The sequence below is a fragment of the Podarcis filfolensis genome (assembly GCF_964270895.1).
Source record: "Podarcis filfolensis genome assembly, chromosome: 13".
Lineage (NCBI taxonomy): Eukaryota > Metazoa > Chordata > Lepidosauria > Squamata > Lacertidae > Podarcis > Podarcis filfolensis.
Window position 1 is genome coordinate 28,317,575 of NC_139615.1, and position 14,843 is coordinate 28,332,417.

General features: G+C 46.3%; 1 protein-coding gene across 5 annotated transcripts in view; it reads left to right on the forward strand.

Annotated features, from left to right (window-relative positions):
- WIPF2 (WAS/WASL interacting protein family member 2) overlaps positions 1-13,984 on the forward strand; it is a 30,818-nt gene extending 16,834 nt beyond the window's left edge. For all 5 annotated transcript variants that reach the window (XM_083583274.1, XM_083583276.1, XM_083583277.1 and 2 more), the window contains 6 exons: positions 85-217; positions 2,160-2,273; positions 3,746-4,408; positions 5,714-5,926; positions 7,047-7,148; positions 8,535-13,984. In XM_083583274.1, the coding sequence (XP_083439400.1) occupies positions 85-217; positions 2,160-2,273; positions 3,746-4,408; positions 5,714-5,926; positions 7,047-7,148; positions 8,535-8,575 (1,266 nt within the window). In that variant the 3' untranslated portion in view covers positions 8,576-13,984. The remainder of the gene's footprint in view (positions 1-84; positions 218-2,159; positions 2,274-3,745; positions 4,409-5,713; positions 5,927-7,046; positions 7,149-8,534) is intronic.
- The last annotated feature ends 859 nt before the right edge of the window (positions 13,985-14,843 follow it).

The following is a 14,843-nucleotide window of genomic DNA, read 5'->3' on the forward strand; positions in this document are numbered from 1 at the left end:
GAAAAGCATTCACAGGGGCACCCAAGAACTACTCCTGTGCTTACCTTTCTCCACTTAACCTGGTTGCCGATCTTCTCCTTTCAGGCTAACACAGACCCTCCAAAACTGAGCAGGGATGAGCAGCGAGGGAGGGGAGCCTTGCTGCAAGACATCTGTAAAGGGGCCAAGTTGAAAAAGGTGACCCAAGTCAATGACCGGAGTGCACCCATCATTGAGAGTAAGCATGGGGTCTGGGGCAATTGCAATAAGTTCTTTGCTATCTAATTGGGAAAGCTCACGGTGGCCTCCTCTCCCGCCCCCCAAAAAATTTCCAGGTGGTGCTCAGCCCTTCTGTTGAGCATTCACTCTTAAAAGAATTCAGTAGCAGGTATGGGAGGAAATGGCTTAGAATCTCTATGACAAGAGGCATCAGGTGAGGCAGGTAGGGAGGGAGAGGGCTGTGGCCCATAAAATTGCCCTTGGGGTGAGGCTTTTGCTTACGTTTGTCTGTTTGATACGCTGTGTGCTTGATCTGGCTTTGTGCTGTATGAGGAGTTGGGGAAAGACAGAAGGGCCGGAAGGGGAGGACTCTTCTTCCCCTTGCACTGCAGCATGTGGCTGGGCTCACTCGCTTGAATTACCTGGAGGCATTTGCTGGCATACGCCGTGAGTCATTCTCAACCTGCCACCCCATTCCCCCACTTTACTCCTGAGCAGAACCTCGCAGGAGTAGCAATTACTGACTGCGCTACTCGGGTCACTTCTTAGCGGGTACCTTCTGTGTTGAACTCACTCATAGCTTGTGGAACTTGGTGGTCTGGATTGCATACCTTCGTGGAATCATATAATTGGAAATGATCACGAGAGTCATCTAGTCCAACCCCCTGCAATGCAGAACTCTTTTGCCCCATGTGGGACTCAAACCCACGAACCTGAGATGGAGTCTCAGGCTCTACGGACTGAGCTGTCAATAGCTCTCTCCCTTGATCTGTTGGGGGAAAGGCTCTGCAGCAGTCAGTCCCTTTGTTTTGTGACTGAGGCTATCATTCCCTCTGACAGCGTAAAGCATAGGAGCCTCCTTGTTTGGCAGCGTGAGTTTTTGCACAGTCCCCCTCTGTATGCCAGAGTAAGAGCCTTGCTGGATCAAACCAAAGGTCTAGCTAATCCAACATTCCCACCGTGGCCAGTCAGATGCCTCTGGGAAGCTCACAAGTAGCACTCTCCTGTCTGTGTTTGTAGTTGCAAAATATGCTCTCTTTGTTCTCTGAAGGAAGGCAGCAAACTTCCTCCTAAACTGCACAGGTCCCAGTGGTGCAAATGCTTGAAATAAAGTGTTGCAGTTAGCAGTAAAATAAAACTGGCAGCTGCACACTTAAATCCTCGGAAACAGGTGTCTCTAAATCCTGGTGTGAAGGTAAATGCACAGCCTACGATGTATTTGTGCTTAGCTCTTTAAGCAGCAGCCGCTGTCTGACACCCATGTGATCTTGAGCAGTAAAGTTACTACCTTCTCTGCTTTCATACTGCCACTTCAGGAGGAGATGACTCCAATACCACTGGGTCTTTTCTTTGCCCACATGCTGAGAAGCAGCATCTTGAGTAAAAGAATATGGTGGAGGCTGCCTATGTAAAGCCCAGAAGAAAAGAGCCATAGCTCAGTGTAGAGCAGAGCAGAGCAGAGCAGAGCATCTCTTTAGAGCATCTCTCGTGTACAGTAGAACCTCTACTTACGACTGCCTCTACTTGGGCCCGATCCAAGTCGCGACCGCGGCAAACCCAGAAGTAAATACCGGGTTTGCTGCAATTCGTGCACGCGGAGAAATGGCTTCCGCTGTTTGCACACGCGCAGAAGCAGCTGCTGCCATCTGCACATGCACACAACGGTACCAGCGACCCGTTTTGCCTAAAGGACGGGCCACCAGAACGAATTATGGTGGTAAGTGGAGGTTCCACTGTAATTAGAAAGCCCCAGGGTCAATCCCTGGCACCTCCAGTTAGAGCTGGGGGAAATTCCTGCCTGAAACCCTGGAGAAAAGCACTGCCCAGCGGCATAGACAGAACTGAGTGGCTTGGATCTACGGTCTGTCTCAGAATAAGGTAGTTCCCTATGTTCCTGAGGTGGTATTTAAAGAAATGTCTTTAGAAACTAAATAAATAATCCAGGGGCCTTTTCCTTCCAGAATCCAAGGGCGGTGGCGGCTACAACTCCGGCGCATCCCCTCTGCCACCAAAGGGTGGCCTCTTCCAGGGTGGTGTCCCCAAGCTTCGACCTGTGGGAGTAAAGGACAGTTCAGGTGAGGACCACAGAATGTGGACTGGACTAGACTGAATAAAAGTGGTTTAAATCATGATTTGTGAAATACCAGACATTGAACCTTGTGTTTGAGTAATCAACTACCCTAGCTCCTGAAGAAGAGTGATTGCAACTTGGTTTTGAGAGCAAGTCCATTCCTTATTGAAACGATCAGGAAAATTTATGTCGGCTTGTAGTGGCACTTAATGCCTGTGGACCTGAGACTAGTCAGGCTTGGAAGGTAGAAACTAGTCAGGGAGGGTGGAAACCATGTCTCCTCCCCCGCCTATCTGCCTGTGTGTATTACTGGTGTATTACAAGACTGCTTGCTTCTACGTGAACTTACTTGGACCTCTAGATCTTCTTCTGAGGTCCCCCTTTGGATACTCTGGCCATCTAAGGTGAAGCTGGTGGTGGCCAAGAGTGGGTTTTTGAGGGTAGGGGTGAAGCGCACCCTGTCTATGGAATGCCTTCCCCAAAGAGACGTGTGTGTTTACATTACCTCTGATAAGTTTCTGTTCTGAATTTTAATATCGATCATTGTTTGACTTGATTATTTAAGTTGTTGGCTGCTGTGAAAATCCCTTGGGGTTGAACACTGTCATTCAGTTGCTGTCATTCTCATATATATAGACTGACTCAATGGAGAAAAGTATAAGCAAGTGAGTAGGGTCTGGGAGAGATGATAGAAAATTACCAGCAAGGAGTCCTGCCGAATCTGCTGGAAGAGCATTCCACAGCAAGGGACCATCAACACTTAACACCTGACTTGTAGTTGAAACCAGTCGGGCTGCTGAAACATGGGGGAGAAGAGAGAGAAGTTAAGGGGCAACAAGGAGCTTGAAAGCTGAGAATCCAGTGAGGAAAAGTTGCACTGGAAAGTAGGAGGCAGTGGGCTCAGAAGGAGCTGCATGTGGACGTGGGGTTGGCCATGGCTAAAGTGCTGCAAGTGAGGACTCTCACAGTGCCTGGAGATGAGGGGTGGTGTGCTGTTGATGCCGGGAAGGCCAAGTGGGTTGAACAGGCAAGGGAATCAGAGGACCCTTGTTCAGGAAGCTGTAGATGTAGGAAGTTAATGGACGGAATAACAGAATTTTGCACCCCTAAATGAGTGAATTGTCCAAAGCTTTAGCTGCCTGCCAGGATTACATTGGCAATCAAGAAGTCGCCCTTTTCTTTCCCCTGATGTCCTTTCTATGTCCAGCAATTAAAATTTGACTTGCGTCGTTCATCCCTTCTGCTGTGGGAAACATTTGTGTCCAGACATCTGAAAACCTCCCAGTCATTTAGAATATAGGCTCTGCATGAACAGTATATCACTGGCTGTGGTCTCAGTACAAGGACAAACGTTGTCAGTTTCCACTTAATTGGATGGTGGTTTTTGCCAAAAGGAGTTGCTTTATATTGGAAGGAGATGTTGATCTATTTCGCTTCTCTAATAAGGAACTCTGTGCTGGCTTTCCTTGGTTTCAGAAAGTCCCTCTGGGAAGCAGTGCCTCCAGGTCCCTGGGTCCAGATCAGCGGCTCCGCGGCCCCCGGTGTCTGCAACCAGCAGCTGGCCCCAAGATGACGCTGACAACAGCCGGGCTTCCCCTCCGGAACTTCCGCGCATGCAGAGACCTTCCTTGCCAGATCTCTCGCGGCCAAATACCGCCAGCAGCACCGGCATGAAACACAGCTCATCGGCTCCGCCGCCTCCGCCCCCGGGACGCCGAGCCAACGCACCCCCTGCCCCTCCTCCCATGCACAGCAGCAAAGCACCTTCCTACAACCGCGAAAAGCCCTTGCCACCAACGCCAGGACAGCGGCACCCAGGGACTCGGGATGGACCGCCGGCTCCTCCCCCTATCAAGCCGCCCCCTTCCCCAGTGAATATCCGAACGGGACCAAGCAGTCAGGGCCAGTCTCTGGCACCCCCTCCTCCACCTTACCGCCAACCCCCCGGTGTACCCAACGGCCCCGCCAGCCCCACCAACGAGTCCGCTCCCGAGCTTCCGCAGAGACACAATTCCTTGCATCGAAAGACACCAGGGCCTGGGAGGGGTATGGCTCCTCCCCCGCCCCCTTCAGCCTCCCCTTCTTTACAGAGCGGTCGGCCCCCACCTCCTGCCCGTGACCCTCCAAGCCGGGGCGCAGGTAAGAGCATCTCCTAGCCCTTGTTTGTGAAAAACTGGAAGTGGTCTTGGCGTTGACAGCCTCTCATTAATCTCTCAAGGGGGAAAAAATGCCACTTTGTCCGTAGTCTCCAATCTTGGTGCCAGGATGTGTATGCGGTGGGTTTAAGAAGGTTAGGAATGGCCTGGTTTCATGCTCTGTAGCATAGCAGCTACGAGTGAGCTGTGATTTAGGAAGTTTTCCGTTTGAACCATACCTTTGCCACAAACTTGCTAGGTGTCACCTGGCCAAGCCACAAATTCACAGTTCTCAGTTGTTCCCAAAGGCATACTCTTCTTCCATTGTCTCCCAAGGTAGATGGATGCCAGCGAAGAGTTGTCACTCCTCCTAAATCTGCAGGTGAAACATTTGAAGGCTTGAAAGAGCTGTACAAAGACAAGGATGATGGTGTGGATGTACAGTTTCCGTCGTTTTAAGTTGTGGCCAATTTTTGACCGTAGGCCATGCTGGCTACGGCTTATGGGAGTTTTGAGTCCAACTCAGCACCCAAAGGACCAGCTTTCCCATCCCCATCCCAGGCATCATGCACAAAGGGTACTGCCACCATAGCATGTTAGTGGTGCTTGGAAGACTGGAATATAAATTCAAGTTTCACGGGGAGAGTCTTTGCTACCAAGACATGTGGGATCAAATTTAGTTTTCTATGTTGTGCAGAAGAGTATGTCTTGCCCTCCTAACAGCTGATTTGCTAAAAAGCACCCCACAGCTTCATAGTTATTAAAAAGCTGGTCATTAATTAGTAGACGTGTGTGCTTTTCGGAACAGCGACAACAAAAAGCAGGTATTACATTCTTGCCCTACAAATAAGCCAACCTGTTTAGTGTGGGGTGTTTGTTACTGTGGAGCACAATTATCTGATCAGCCTATTTTGTGCTCAGATCATGACTCCCCATGCAGCTGCAACCCCCCCAAAAAGAAGCAGAGAGGATAGTTGGTGCAGGTACATCGTGATCAGTCACTTCAGCCTGCGCACAATGCTTGCCAAGGGCTTGGTAGCCTACAACTCGCCATGCGAGTCACATAGGTGAATTAGCCTCTTCAGTAAGTAAGAAAATTCCTTAACAGAGTTGGGAGGTCAGGAAAAGAAACTCGGAACCCTATATAGCAGGCGCAAGGAAAAGACAAGGCTGTCAAGGGCCTGCAGAGTCAATGATGTTGATGAAAGGCCTAGGGCTGTTTGCTTGGCTACCTAGGGAACTCTGCTTTTTCCTTTTTTGGCTACTAAGCTAGCTCATGAAATCCTGACCTGGCAAATTTCCATTTCAGCCCCTCCACCGCCACCACCCATGATCCGAAATGGCGGTAGAGATGCGCCTCCGCCTCCCCCACCCTACAGAATGCACGGGACGTCAGACCCTACGAGCCGTGGGAAACCCCCACCCCCACCCACCAGGACGCCAGTTGGACCTCCTCCCCCTCCCCCACCCATGAGAAATGGACACCGGGACTCTATTTCCACTGTCAGGTCTTTCTTAGGAGGTGAGTAGAAAGAACCTGCTGTTACCTTAAATTATAGGTGTCAGGTGCATTTAAGTTGGCTTTGAGACATGCGCTGGATTCAAAGGAAAACCAACCTGCCCAGAATTACGATACTTCTGCTGGATTGGCTGGTATCGGTGGCTGTAAAAAATACTGTGATCAGCCAGGAAGAAGCGTGTGTGTTGGGGATGAAACTTCATTCATGCAAGCTTAGGAAGCAGCTCTAAAACGAAAGACACTGGCATAGACGTGTTAGCATAGGCTGCCAAGTCATACTATGGCTTGGCATGAATGAGTGACCCTGTGGGTTCCCAGAGAGGAGATTGCTGCAGTTTTGCTCCTCCTTTCATCCTGCTGATGCTGCACTGCTGTGAGCTAAGCCATGGTTTCCCCTAATGCTATGTCTAAATTCGGGTTCATGGCTTTTCTTGCTCCAGACAAACTCAGCGTGTCCAGCCGCAGAACAAACATTGCTAACATCTCATGGTTGGTCTGAAGCAAAATAGACCAAATGTCTGAAGCTAAGCCAAACTGTGGCTTCACTTCTAGCAACCTGGAAAAGGAGATGCAAAGTTCTCTGGGAACTCCTTTATTACCCTTCGTTGGGTTTGGCTTAGCATGTGTACAGATGGAGTCGCTCTCTCCCTTTTGGTGTTGACAGCTTGTTAAGCATCTGATGCTTTGAATTATATATCCACTGGATGCTTTTATTTATAGTCTGTACCAGTTATTTTAGGTACATTTCATTTTGTACAGAATGCCCAAACAGCTACTTGGAGAAGCAGTGACACAAACTATATATATAGATAGGTATATCTATAGGAATGTTGAAATGCTGACTCATGCCCATTCTGACACTCTACACAAAGCTCTTATTACCAGGTGACTCTGATTTCCTGGTGGATTCTGCCCTCAGTCTGTCATCTGCATATAATGGTGACCAAAATTGGGCACCTGGAGAGAGCGGCCCCTAGCCTTACTTTCAGGGTGGGGCTGCTTCATGTTTTGCCATTTTAGCCATCATTCCAGCCTCAGGGTTTTATGGATGCGAAAAGTCGGGCAGTGGGAATCCTTCAGACCAGAAATGGTTTTCAGGCCTTATTTTCCTCCTTTTCTGCAGATGACTTTGAATCTAAATACTCCTTTCATCCAGTGGAAGATTTCCCAGCCCCAGAAGAGTTCAAGCACTTCCAGAAGATTTATCCCAGCAAAACGAATAGAGGTGAGCACTGATTTGGCTCACATCTGCTTATTGGTCTCCCAGGTATCTGGCTGATAGTTCATAAAGCAAACTATTTTCAGCTCCATGCTTGAAAATTTGGCAAGTTGTGATAAGCAATTTAATTCCGTGGGACTGAGAATATGGCTTGCCAGCATTACGAATGAGATGGTTTTATTTAAAAACATCAACAATTCCTTCATTCTGTTTCTGGGCCTTCAAATTATGCAAACTGTGCAGTCTTGCATAAATTTAACACTGGTTCTGATTTAGACTTGTCCAAGTTCATTGTGCTTTTGTGAAGAAGAGGGAATGCAGGAGGTAGTTACAGGAGCAGCTGCAGAAGCAGACCGACTGGGGAGCCCTGGGGGTGGGAACGTGATGACTCACTGCTCTTCATGGCAAAGGATTTGCTGGAATGGGCTGAACAAGATGCAGAAGCCTAGCTACCTGGAAAACATGAGAACGATGTGCAAGTTTGAAGTGGCACAACGGGTTAGCATGTCTGGCTGTTAATCAGAAGGTTGGTGGTTTGAGCCCACCCAGGGATGGCTGTGGGCAGGATTCCTTCACTGCAGGGGGTTGGACTAGATGTCCTTTGGGGTCCCTTCCAACTCTACAGTTCTATGATTCAATATGATTCAGTTTTTGTTTTTGTTTTTTTGTTTTTGTTTTTTTTGCTAAACTCAAATCTGCATCTTGCAATGGTGGGGAACTGAATTTGGCTAGTGCAGCAAATTATTATCTTCCCCCATCCCATGTGGACCAGGTTTTATAGATGGACAGATCCATCCACCTGTAAGTCACCTGGTGTCACAGTGGTGCAAGGTCATCCTTTTTTCACCCAACAGGTCTTGCATGGCACTTTACAAGGGATTTCAAAACACTTGACTGTCAGCTGATAGCCTGGCCTTGCTGAGCACTTGGTACGGGGCTTTGCAGTCCCAGCTGATCAGTAGTGCCTGCAAAGCCCCTTCAGCTGAGCCCTGCACTTGATGTCAGGTGTAGGGCAGGTGGATGCAGCTTGGCAAAAATAGCCTCCTGGGCCAAACAGGGAGGCCTGGTGGGTCTAATGAGATCTGCACCTCATTCGCCCTGGCAAAATTACTACCTAGGGATAGTGGTAGCAATGTGGAAACTTCGTATTGATTATTGGGAGGTTATTGATTTTGTTTTGTTTTGTATTTTGTGTCTGATTTTCTATTGTGAACTATCCTTGTTCTTATTTTATGTTGTAAACCATCCTGGGATCTTTGGATGAAGGGTGGTATACTTACTACTAATATTAATAATGATAAATATCTCTTTTGCTTTGTGATCAGCATCTTTGTAGAGCCTAACTTCCTATGGTGATGCATCTGTGGCATTAACAGTCTATTTCTTTTTCAGCTACTCGTGGGGCCCCTCCTCTGCCTCCCATCCCAAGGTGAAAAACAGCAGCTGGGCATGGTTCCACAGCACCAAAAAAATGGACCTGTGTTCTCAGATTTTCCCTTCCCTTCCCATCCCTCAGAAACCTGCATGAAAAAATACATTCCTGCTGTTGATTCCCCCAAACCCCAAACTGTTTCAAGAACCCGGACAAACTTACCATTACTCACTTCCATCTATGCATTTCACACCTGGACTTAAAAGGACGTCTCTTGGCACAGCTGGGTGAGAACCCTTTTCTGCAGATCTGTGTGGGTTTCTCATTTCCCCTGCCATTTGTGTCATGGAGGGAAGAGCCACCCCAGTTCATAAACAACAACTGCTCAAGATCAAGGGTCCAGTGAATATTTTCCAGAAACGCAAGCCAAACAGGACTGTTTTGGATCTCTGGCCTAGGTTGAAGCAACTGATCTTTGCCTAGCGTAGGGCGGAGAAATGCCTGCGAAGTGGGGAATTCTGGGTTTTTTCTTTTTAAGAGGTGAGCATTAGAAGGACTGAAATAGCTATTCTGTTTTCGAATGCAGACACTACATACTAACACGTTAAAATTGTGGTTAACTTGAAGAGAGGAGGGGAGAAAATTAGTATAAACAGCATCGCTTGGAGCGAATTCTAAATGGGGAAAGCTATACAAATGTAGCAGCATCCATGGTAGCACAAGTGAAATTCAGGGTGCACATTTACACTCCATCGCTGCAGCGCTCCTTGTCTTGCAGATCTGAAGCTGTCATCTTTCCCTTGAGTGTCGGCTGCTAACATTCCAGTACAAATCCCTGTGACTCCTAATCATGCCGATTATAATCTTGTCAGTCGCTACTGCCACATGTGTGGCATTGCCATGGGCGCAAATGTCGCGGCCATGCAGGGCAGAGTGCACTTTAGGCCCCAAGTTGTAGTTGTAGTTGTTCAGACTGTGACATTGACTGTCTTGCCTCTTCAGAAAGATCACTTCCTACTGTTTCCACGAATGAAGTCACAGCCCCATCTTGTCTCCTCCAGCCGTGGGTAGCTTTGAGAAGGAGTGGTCCTATGTGTTAATGCCCTCTGGCAGCAGGCGTGTTTTGGTGGCTTATCATTGTGCTGAGGGTTGAGTGGGTCCCGGCTGCCTGCCCACCCTGAGGCACCGGAAGGAAGTCAGATAGGGAAGCTTTCAGCTCTGGTTATGAGTCCTATTCCAAGCAGCAGCCCCCAGCCGGTGGGTGCAAATGCTTAAACGGTAAATTGATCACTCCTAACTTGGAGTTTATCGTTGTGGCGGTTAATAATCCATTCCAGCAAAGTAGCTGCTAAGGTTGGGGGTGACTGGAGAGCCCCCTTCATGCAATATATTTTGTACACAGATGATCATGTTCTCGGTGCTTCTTGCACACGAGGAGGAGGAGGAGAGTTGCCATCTGTGCACGTGACGGTTGGGGTGCTTGCTGCTCCCCCTGTGGAAGTGTCACCTGTGCAATCTAGGTGTCTTGGTTGTAGCACGGAAAACCCGGCCTGCCCTTGGAGGGAGATCTCATAGTGCTTGTTTTGGGGCTTGAGGTCAGAGCAGTGGCATTCTCATTTGCCTTTTTACCAGTAAGCAAGAAATACACTCCAGCTGTAGATTGCACATGTTCTTCTTGGTGTGGCTTTGTATCCATGCGTGGTGGCCTGCTCTGAAATCACTGCTACACTGCTTCCCAGAAGTAGATGCACCCCGTTCTGTGCTGAACACTATTGATCCTGAAACTGAAGCAGAACTCCTGTCATCTTCTTGGCCCCTGCTCTTGTTTTTACTGGATGCAGATGGTTATAACATCAGACCTAGCTAGCTAGCTGGTTTGTTGATTTTTTTTTTTTTTTGCCTTACACAGTACTTCTGTCATGTGATTGGTACCAGATTTGTTATAATTATTGTGTATATTTACTCTTGAATAACTTGCGGGTTGGGAAATACGTGTTATAATCATAAATATTGATCTATTTTGTATGTTGTAAAAAGTTTGTAATATAGGATCAAGGTAGGCTTGCTGGCCATACACTACAAAAGCTCCCTCACCTTCTACTTAATCTTTTTTTTTTTTTTTTTTTTAACGATGATGGAAATTCATCCACTTTTATGTTAATGACCAGGCAGTCCCTCATGTTGAGGGCTAATGCTTGGTTGGAGGAATTCCTTTTTTCTTCTGGAGGAAAATTAAGTCTTACCCAGCAGAGCTTGTTGGGAAGAGAAGTTAAATGCACTGTGCATTTTTGATGTGTGTGTTTAATTTTTATTAAAGATTATGTTCCCTATAATGTTAGCTTCCCGTAGATAAACCCTTTGTGAAGCAACTGTGAAGGGGGTTCCTAAGTTCAAAATGGCAGTGGAATTAAAACTTCTTAAATGAGGCACCTGTGTTATACTTGCACATTCTGGGCCAAAGCACTGCTTTCTTCCTCCTTCCTTTTTCCCCATGTTAGATCTGTTTTTATTGCCTGGGGGGGGCGGGACGGGGGGGCTTTGCATTTCCTTATTGACCAGGCGTGTTTGTACAAGGGGAAACTGGCACACAGAGAGACATTTTCCTATTTCATCCTGTCCTAAAACCTCAGACCAGGTTTATATAGCATTTTAAAAACCACAAATGTGAAACTCGCATCACCCACTACCAAGATGAAAACCTCAAATTTGCTCTCCCAAATCATTGACTCTGCCAAAAGGTATTTGAGTTTTGCTGAAGGTGGCAGACATACTTTATGCCTGGAGACCCTTAGCAGTTAGTTTTGTTTTTAGCAAAATCAAGCAATGAAGTTTCTTTCCCCTGGGCTGTATCATTTCAGGCTGCAGATGAAGGAATCTCATATTTGAATACAATTCCTTCTAGAAAAAGTTTATGTATGTTAAAAACCATGCTCAGCCTGGTCATCTTCTGGCATGGGTTTTTGTTTGTTTGTTTTTGTTTTCAGAAAGAGGACTGAAGCATGTGTCTTTCTGTATACATCTTGAAGAACAGTCCAGGATAAGTTTTTATTGTTCCAAATATTTCCTTCTCTGAACAAAGATTCAGGAATGGTGATCAAGATACCAGTTTTGATTTCATTTCCACAGCTGTCCCTATTGATAAGTGTTTTTTTTCCAGGATTAGCTGCAAGAAAATGCATAGTGGCCTGATTTGCACATCATATTAAACCATAGTTAAAATAAACTGTGGTTTAATGTGAACATGCAGTGTGCTACTAGGCACTGCTGAAGTTGCGGGTCGTTTGCTCCTGCACTCCTGGTGTTGCTATGGCTTACCATTATGTCGAAACCCACAACCTTGATTTATTTTACTCCAAACCACCAATGATTGGTAATCAAGGTTTAAACCGTAATTTAAACCGTAATTTTAACTATGGCTTAATATGGAAAATATGGACAAGACCAATCTTAAGAGTGTAATGCAGGTTGCAGCTTTTGGGCCTCATCTGCCTGGTTTCCTGAAACGGTTGCCTTACAGATTTGGATGCTGGGTTGATAGAACATAGCAGCACAATGCAGACATGCAGGAGCCTCTATGTTGTGAAGCTGTGAAAGACGCACATGCTGCCAAGAATAACTGCACGATATTGGAGATGCAAATTCAGAGGACTGGCTGCCTACAGCTCTGAATCAGTAGTACTGTGTGTGCCATTATTCCATGGAAGTGCAGGAGATGCTCACATGTCCTGGTGCAGAACTCTGTTTTCTGAAAATGGACCTGGACCATTTTTGGGGAGTCAAAAATGGTTCTAGTCCTTTGTAGCCAACAAGAGGTGCTTGAAAACGTGTGTGCAGTGCCTAGTGGAATATTAACCAGTGGAACAGCTGGATAAGCTTACTGGTGGTCAAGGGAAAGAGAAGCCTTCATTGTTCTGTGTGGTTCATTGACACTAACGCATGACTAGCAGCATTAGAAATAGAAAATGGGGCAGAAACAGAATCATGCAAATTGGCTAAATTTGTATAATAGGTTGTAGAATTCCACATTTCTTGGTATAGGATTTGAGTTATCTTGGCTCAGTTCTTGTGTGCACACCCAGCCCTTCTCTTACTAGTCTTCCATTGTAACTGAAGTGTGAAAGTGCATGAGTGTGCCAGGGCAGAGGCTGTTGTGGAGGGTGCAACACGCCCATTGTTGAATAGCAAGTTTTCAGAGTTTCACTCGCTGTGCCTTATCCTCAGGTGGCTCCCATTGGGGGTTTGTGTGTGTGGGATATTGGTCAATCTTTCGTCTCTTGCAAGCTTATATGCACTCTGTATCCTATGTTAAGCTTTGGTTTAACAGTATCATTACTGTTAAGTGAAGAAACACTACTGAGAGCCACTTCTTGTGGTTTCAAGAACTAGAATTTTGGTCTCTTGCACTGTTACTTTGTTTCAAGTCTACCCTTTGCCTTTAAGATAAAGCTGCCCTTTCATTTGCCCCATGACCTTTGCTTTGCTTTTGTAAAGGTTTCGAAAAGCTTCATCTAGACTGCCTGCAAGTGAAGAATCCCAGGATTCTTGAGTCGTTTGCTGTAAGCAGAATCATGTGAGGCATCTTTCTCTGTGAGGGTTATAACATTCTTACACAATTTGCTTATCCCATTACAAGATAAGCAACTGTGAGAACTCTTAAGATGTTCTTGATGTGGCATTTGGAGAAACCCTTGGTGTTTTTTAAAACCTTCGGTTTGGTGTTTGTTTTTTTGCCGTTAAAATGGTCAGAATGCTTTGAGAGAGTCTTAAATTCCATGAACTGTGAGCTATCACAATAAGCACAGACGGTTTCGGTATTCTCGTATGAATGGAGTACGTGATCAGTTTTTATACTAAGCATCCCTCTTCCTGAATTTATTTCCTAATGGGAGCTCCAAAGAGCAATTCCTGCCAGTTTCCTCTAAGGCTTATTTGCAGAGGGCAGTTGTTTAAGATTTGAGTTAGCAGCAGCAGCAGCTGTATGCCCCTGTTTCACAAAATTGCTGGTAGAGGGCTTGTGAGAAGGGTTAGTGAATAACTGTGCTACAAGACATACCCTGAGACTTCCAGTACAGCACAGTATCCTGCCCACTCTGCAGAGCATGTTTGTTTTTGAGGCCAGCTCCTCTCCCTCCTAAATCCATATCATTCATCATACAGTAATCCTATCCTTGTTTTTAATGGGGAAATGACTAGTCCTCGTCATTTCCGTAGAGATGAGGGTTTAACACATGAAGGTAGTATCTGCTGAAGCCTCTTGAGAGGCCGGTTGAAGAGAGGGTGGAGGGATTTTACTCTTGCTCCCAACCTACTATGTTTGATAGTGCCTCCTTCTCTTTTACTATTTCAATACTTTGCAAGACACTGTACCTGACCCACAGTAAGTGGTGCTGTCTTTACTAAAATTGTAACTGCGTCTGCTGATGCAGAATTGAGTCTGTGTCCATGATCTAATAAATTAATCAAATACAAACAGTGGTTTGCATAATTTGTTCTCTGCCTTCAAGATGCATATTGCCAATTGAACGTGTAGAGCATGGGTAAGCACAATGAAGCTTTATGTGTTTTTATATTGATATCTTTCTCTGTTGTGTGGACTCAAGGCTACTTGAAATTTCACAAATATCTGACTAAAACCCTTCAGAATTTCCAAGCAGTATGTTAGATATGGGTGCCTTGAAAGAAGCAAAGGAAGGGAAACAAACACATTTGCTTCCCATTCCCTGCCACCTAGGCCTTTTCTCCCACAGGCCAGGGTTCTGATTCCCACTCAGTGACCTAGTCTCTCAGGCTATCCTACCTCACAGGGTTGCTGTGAGGATAAAATAGAGATGAGAACCTTATATACCACCTTGAGCTCCCTGGAGGAAAAGGCAGATATAAATAACAAAAATACATGTATTTCTTACACGGTACACCTCATTCTAGTTCCGTTCTCTCTCTCTCTCTCTCTCTCTCTCTCTCTCTCTCTCACACACACACACACACACACACACACACACACACACCTGCTTGAAGTGTGAGACTCTGAACAGAAATACCCCAAGGCCTCAAAAGCGTACCTAGGAGTTGGTGAAACCGGCCATGCTGAGGGCGTAAAAATGATCTATCAGACTCTGGAATTTATTATGTTTATGTGTGTTGCAACACAACAGCTCTATCGTGGTGGAGATCAAACACAGGAGATGCTTCCCATCCTCACACCATGGCCCAAAGTTGTGCAAACTTTTCACCCTTCTTGACCTCACTCCGGAAGCTTTGTGTACTTGGGTCACATAAAATGTAGTAAATTCTAATGTGGCTATAGTGGTATTTTTGTGGGGTGGGTTGCC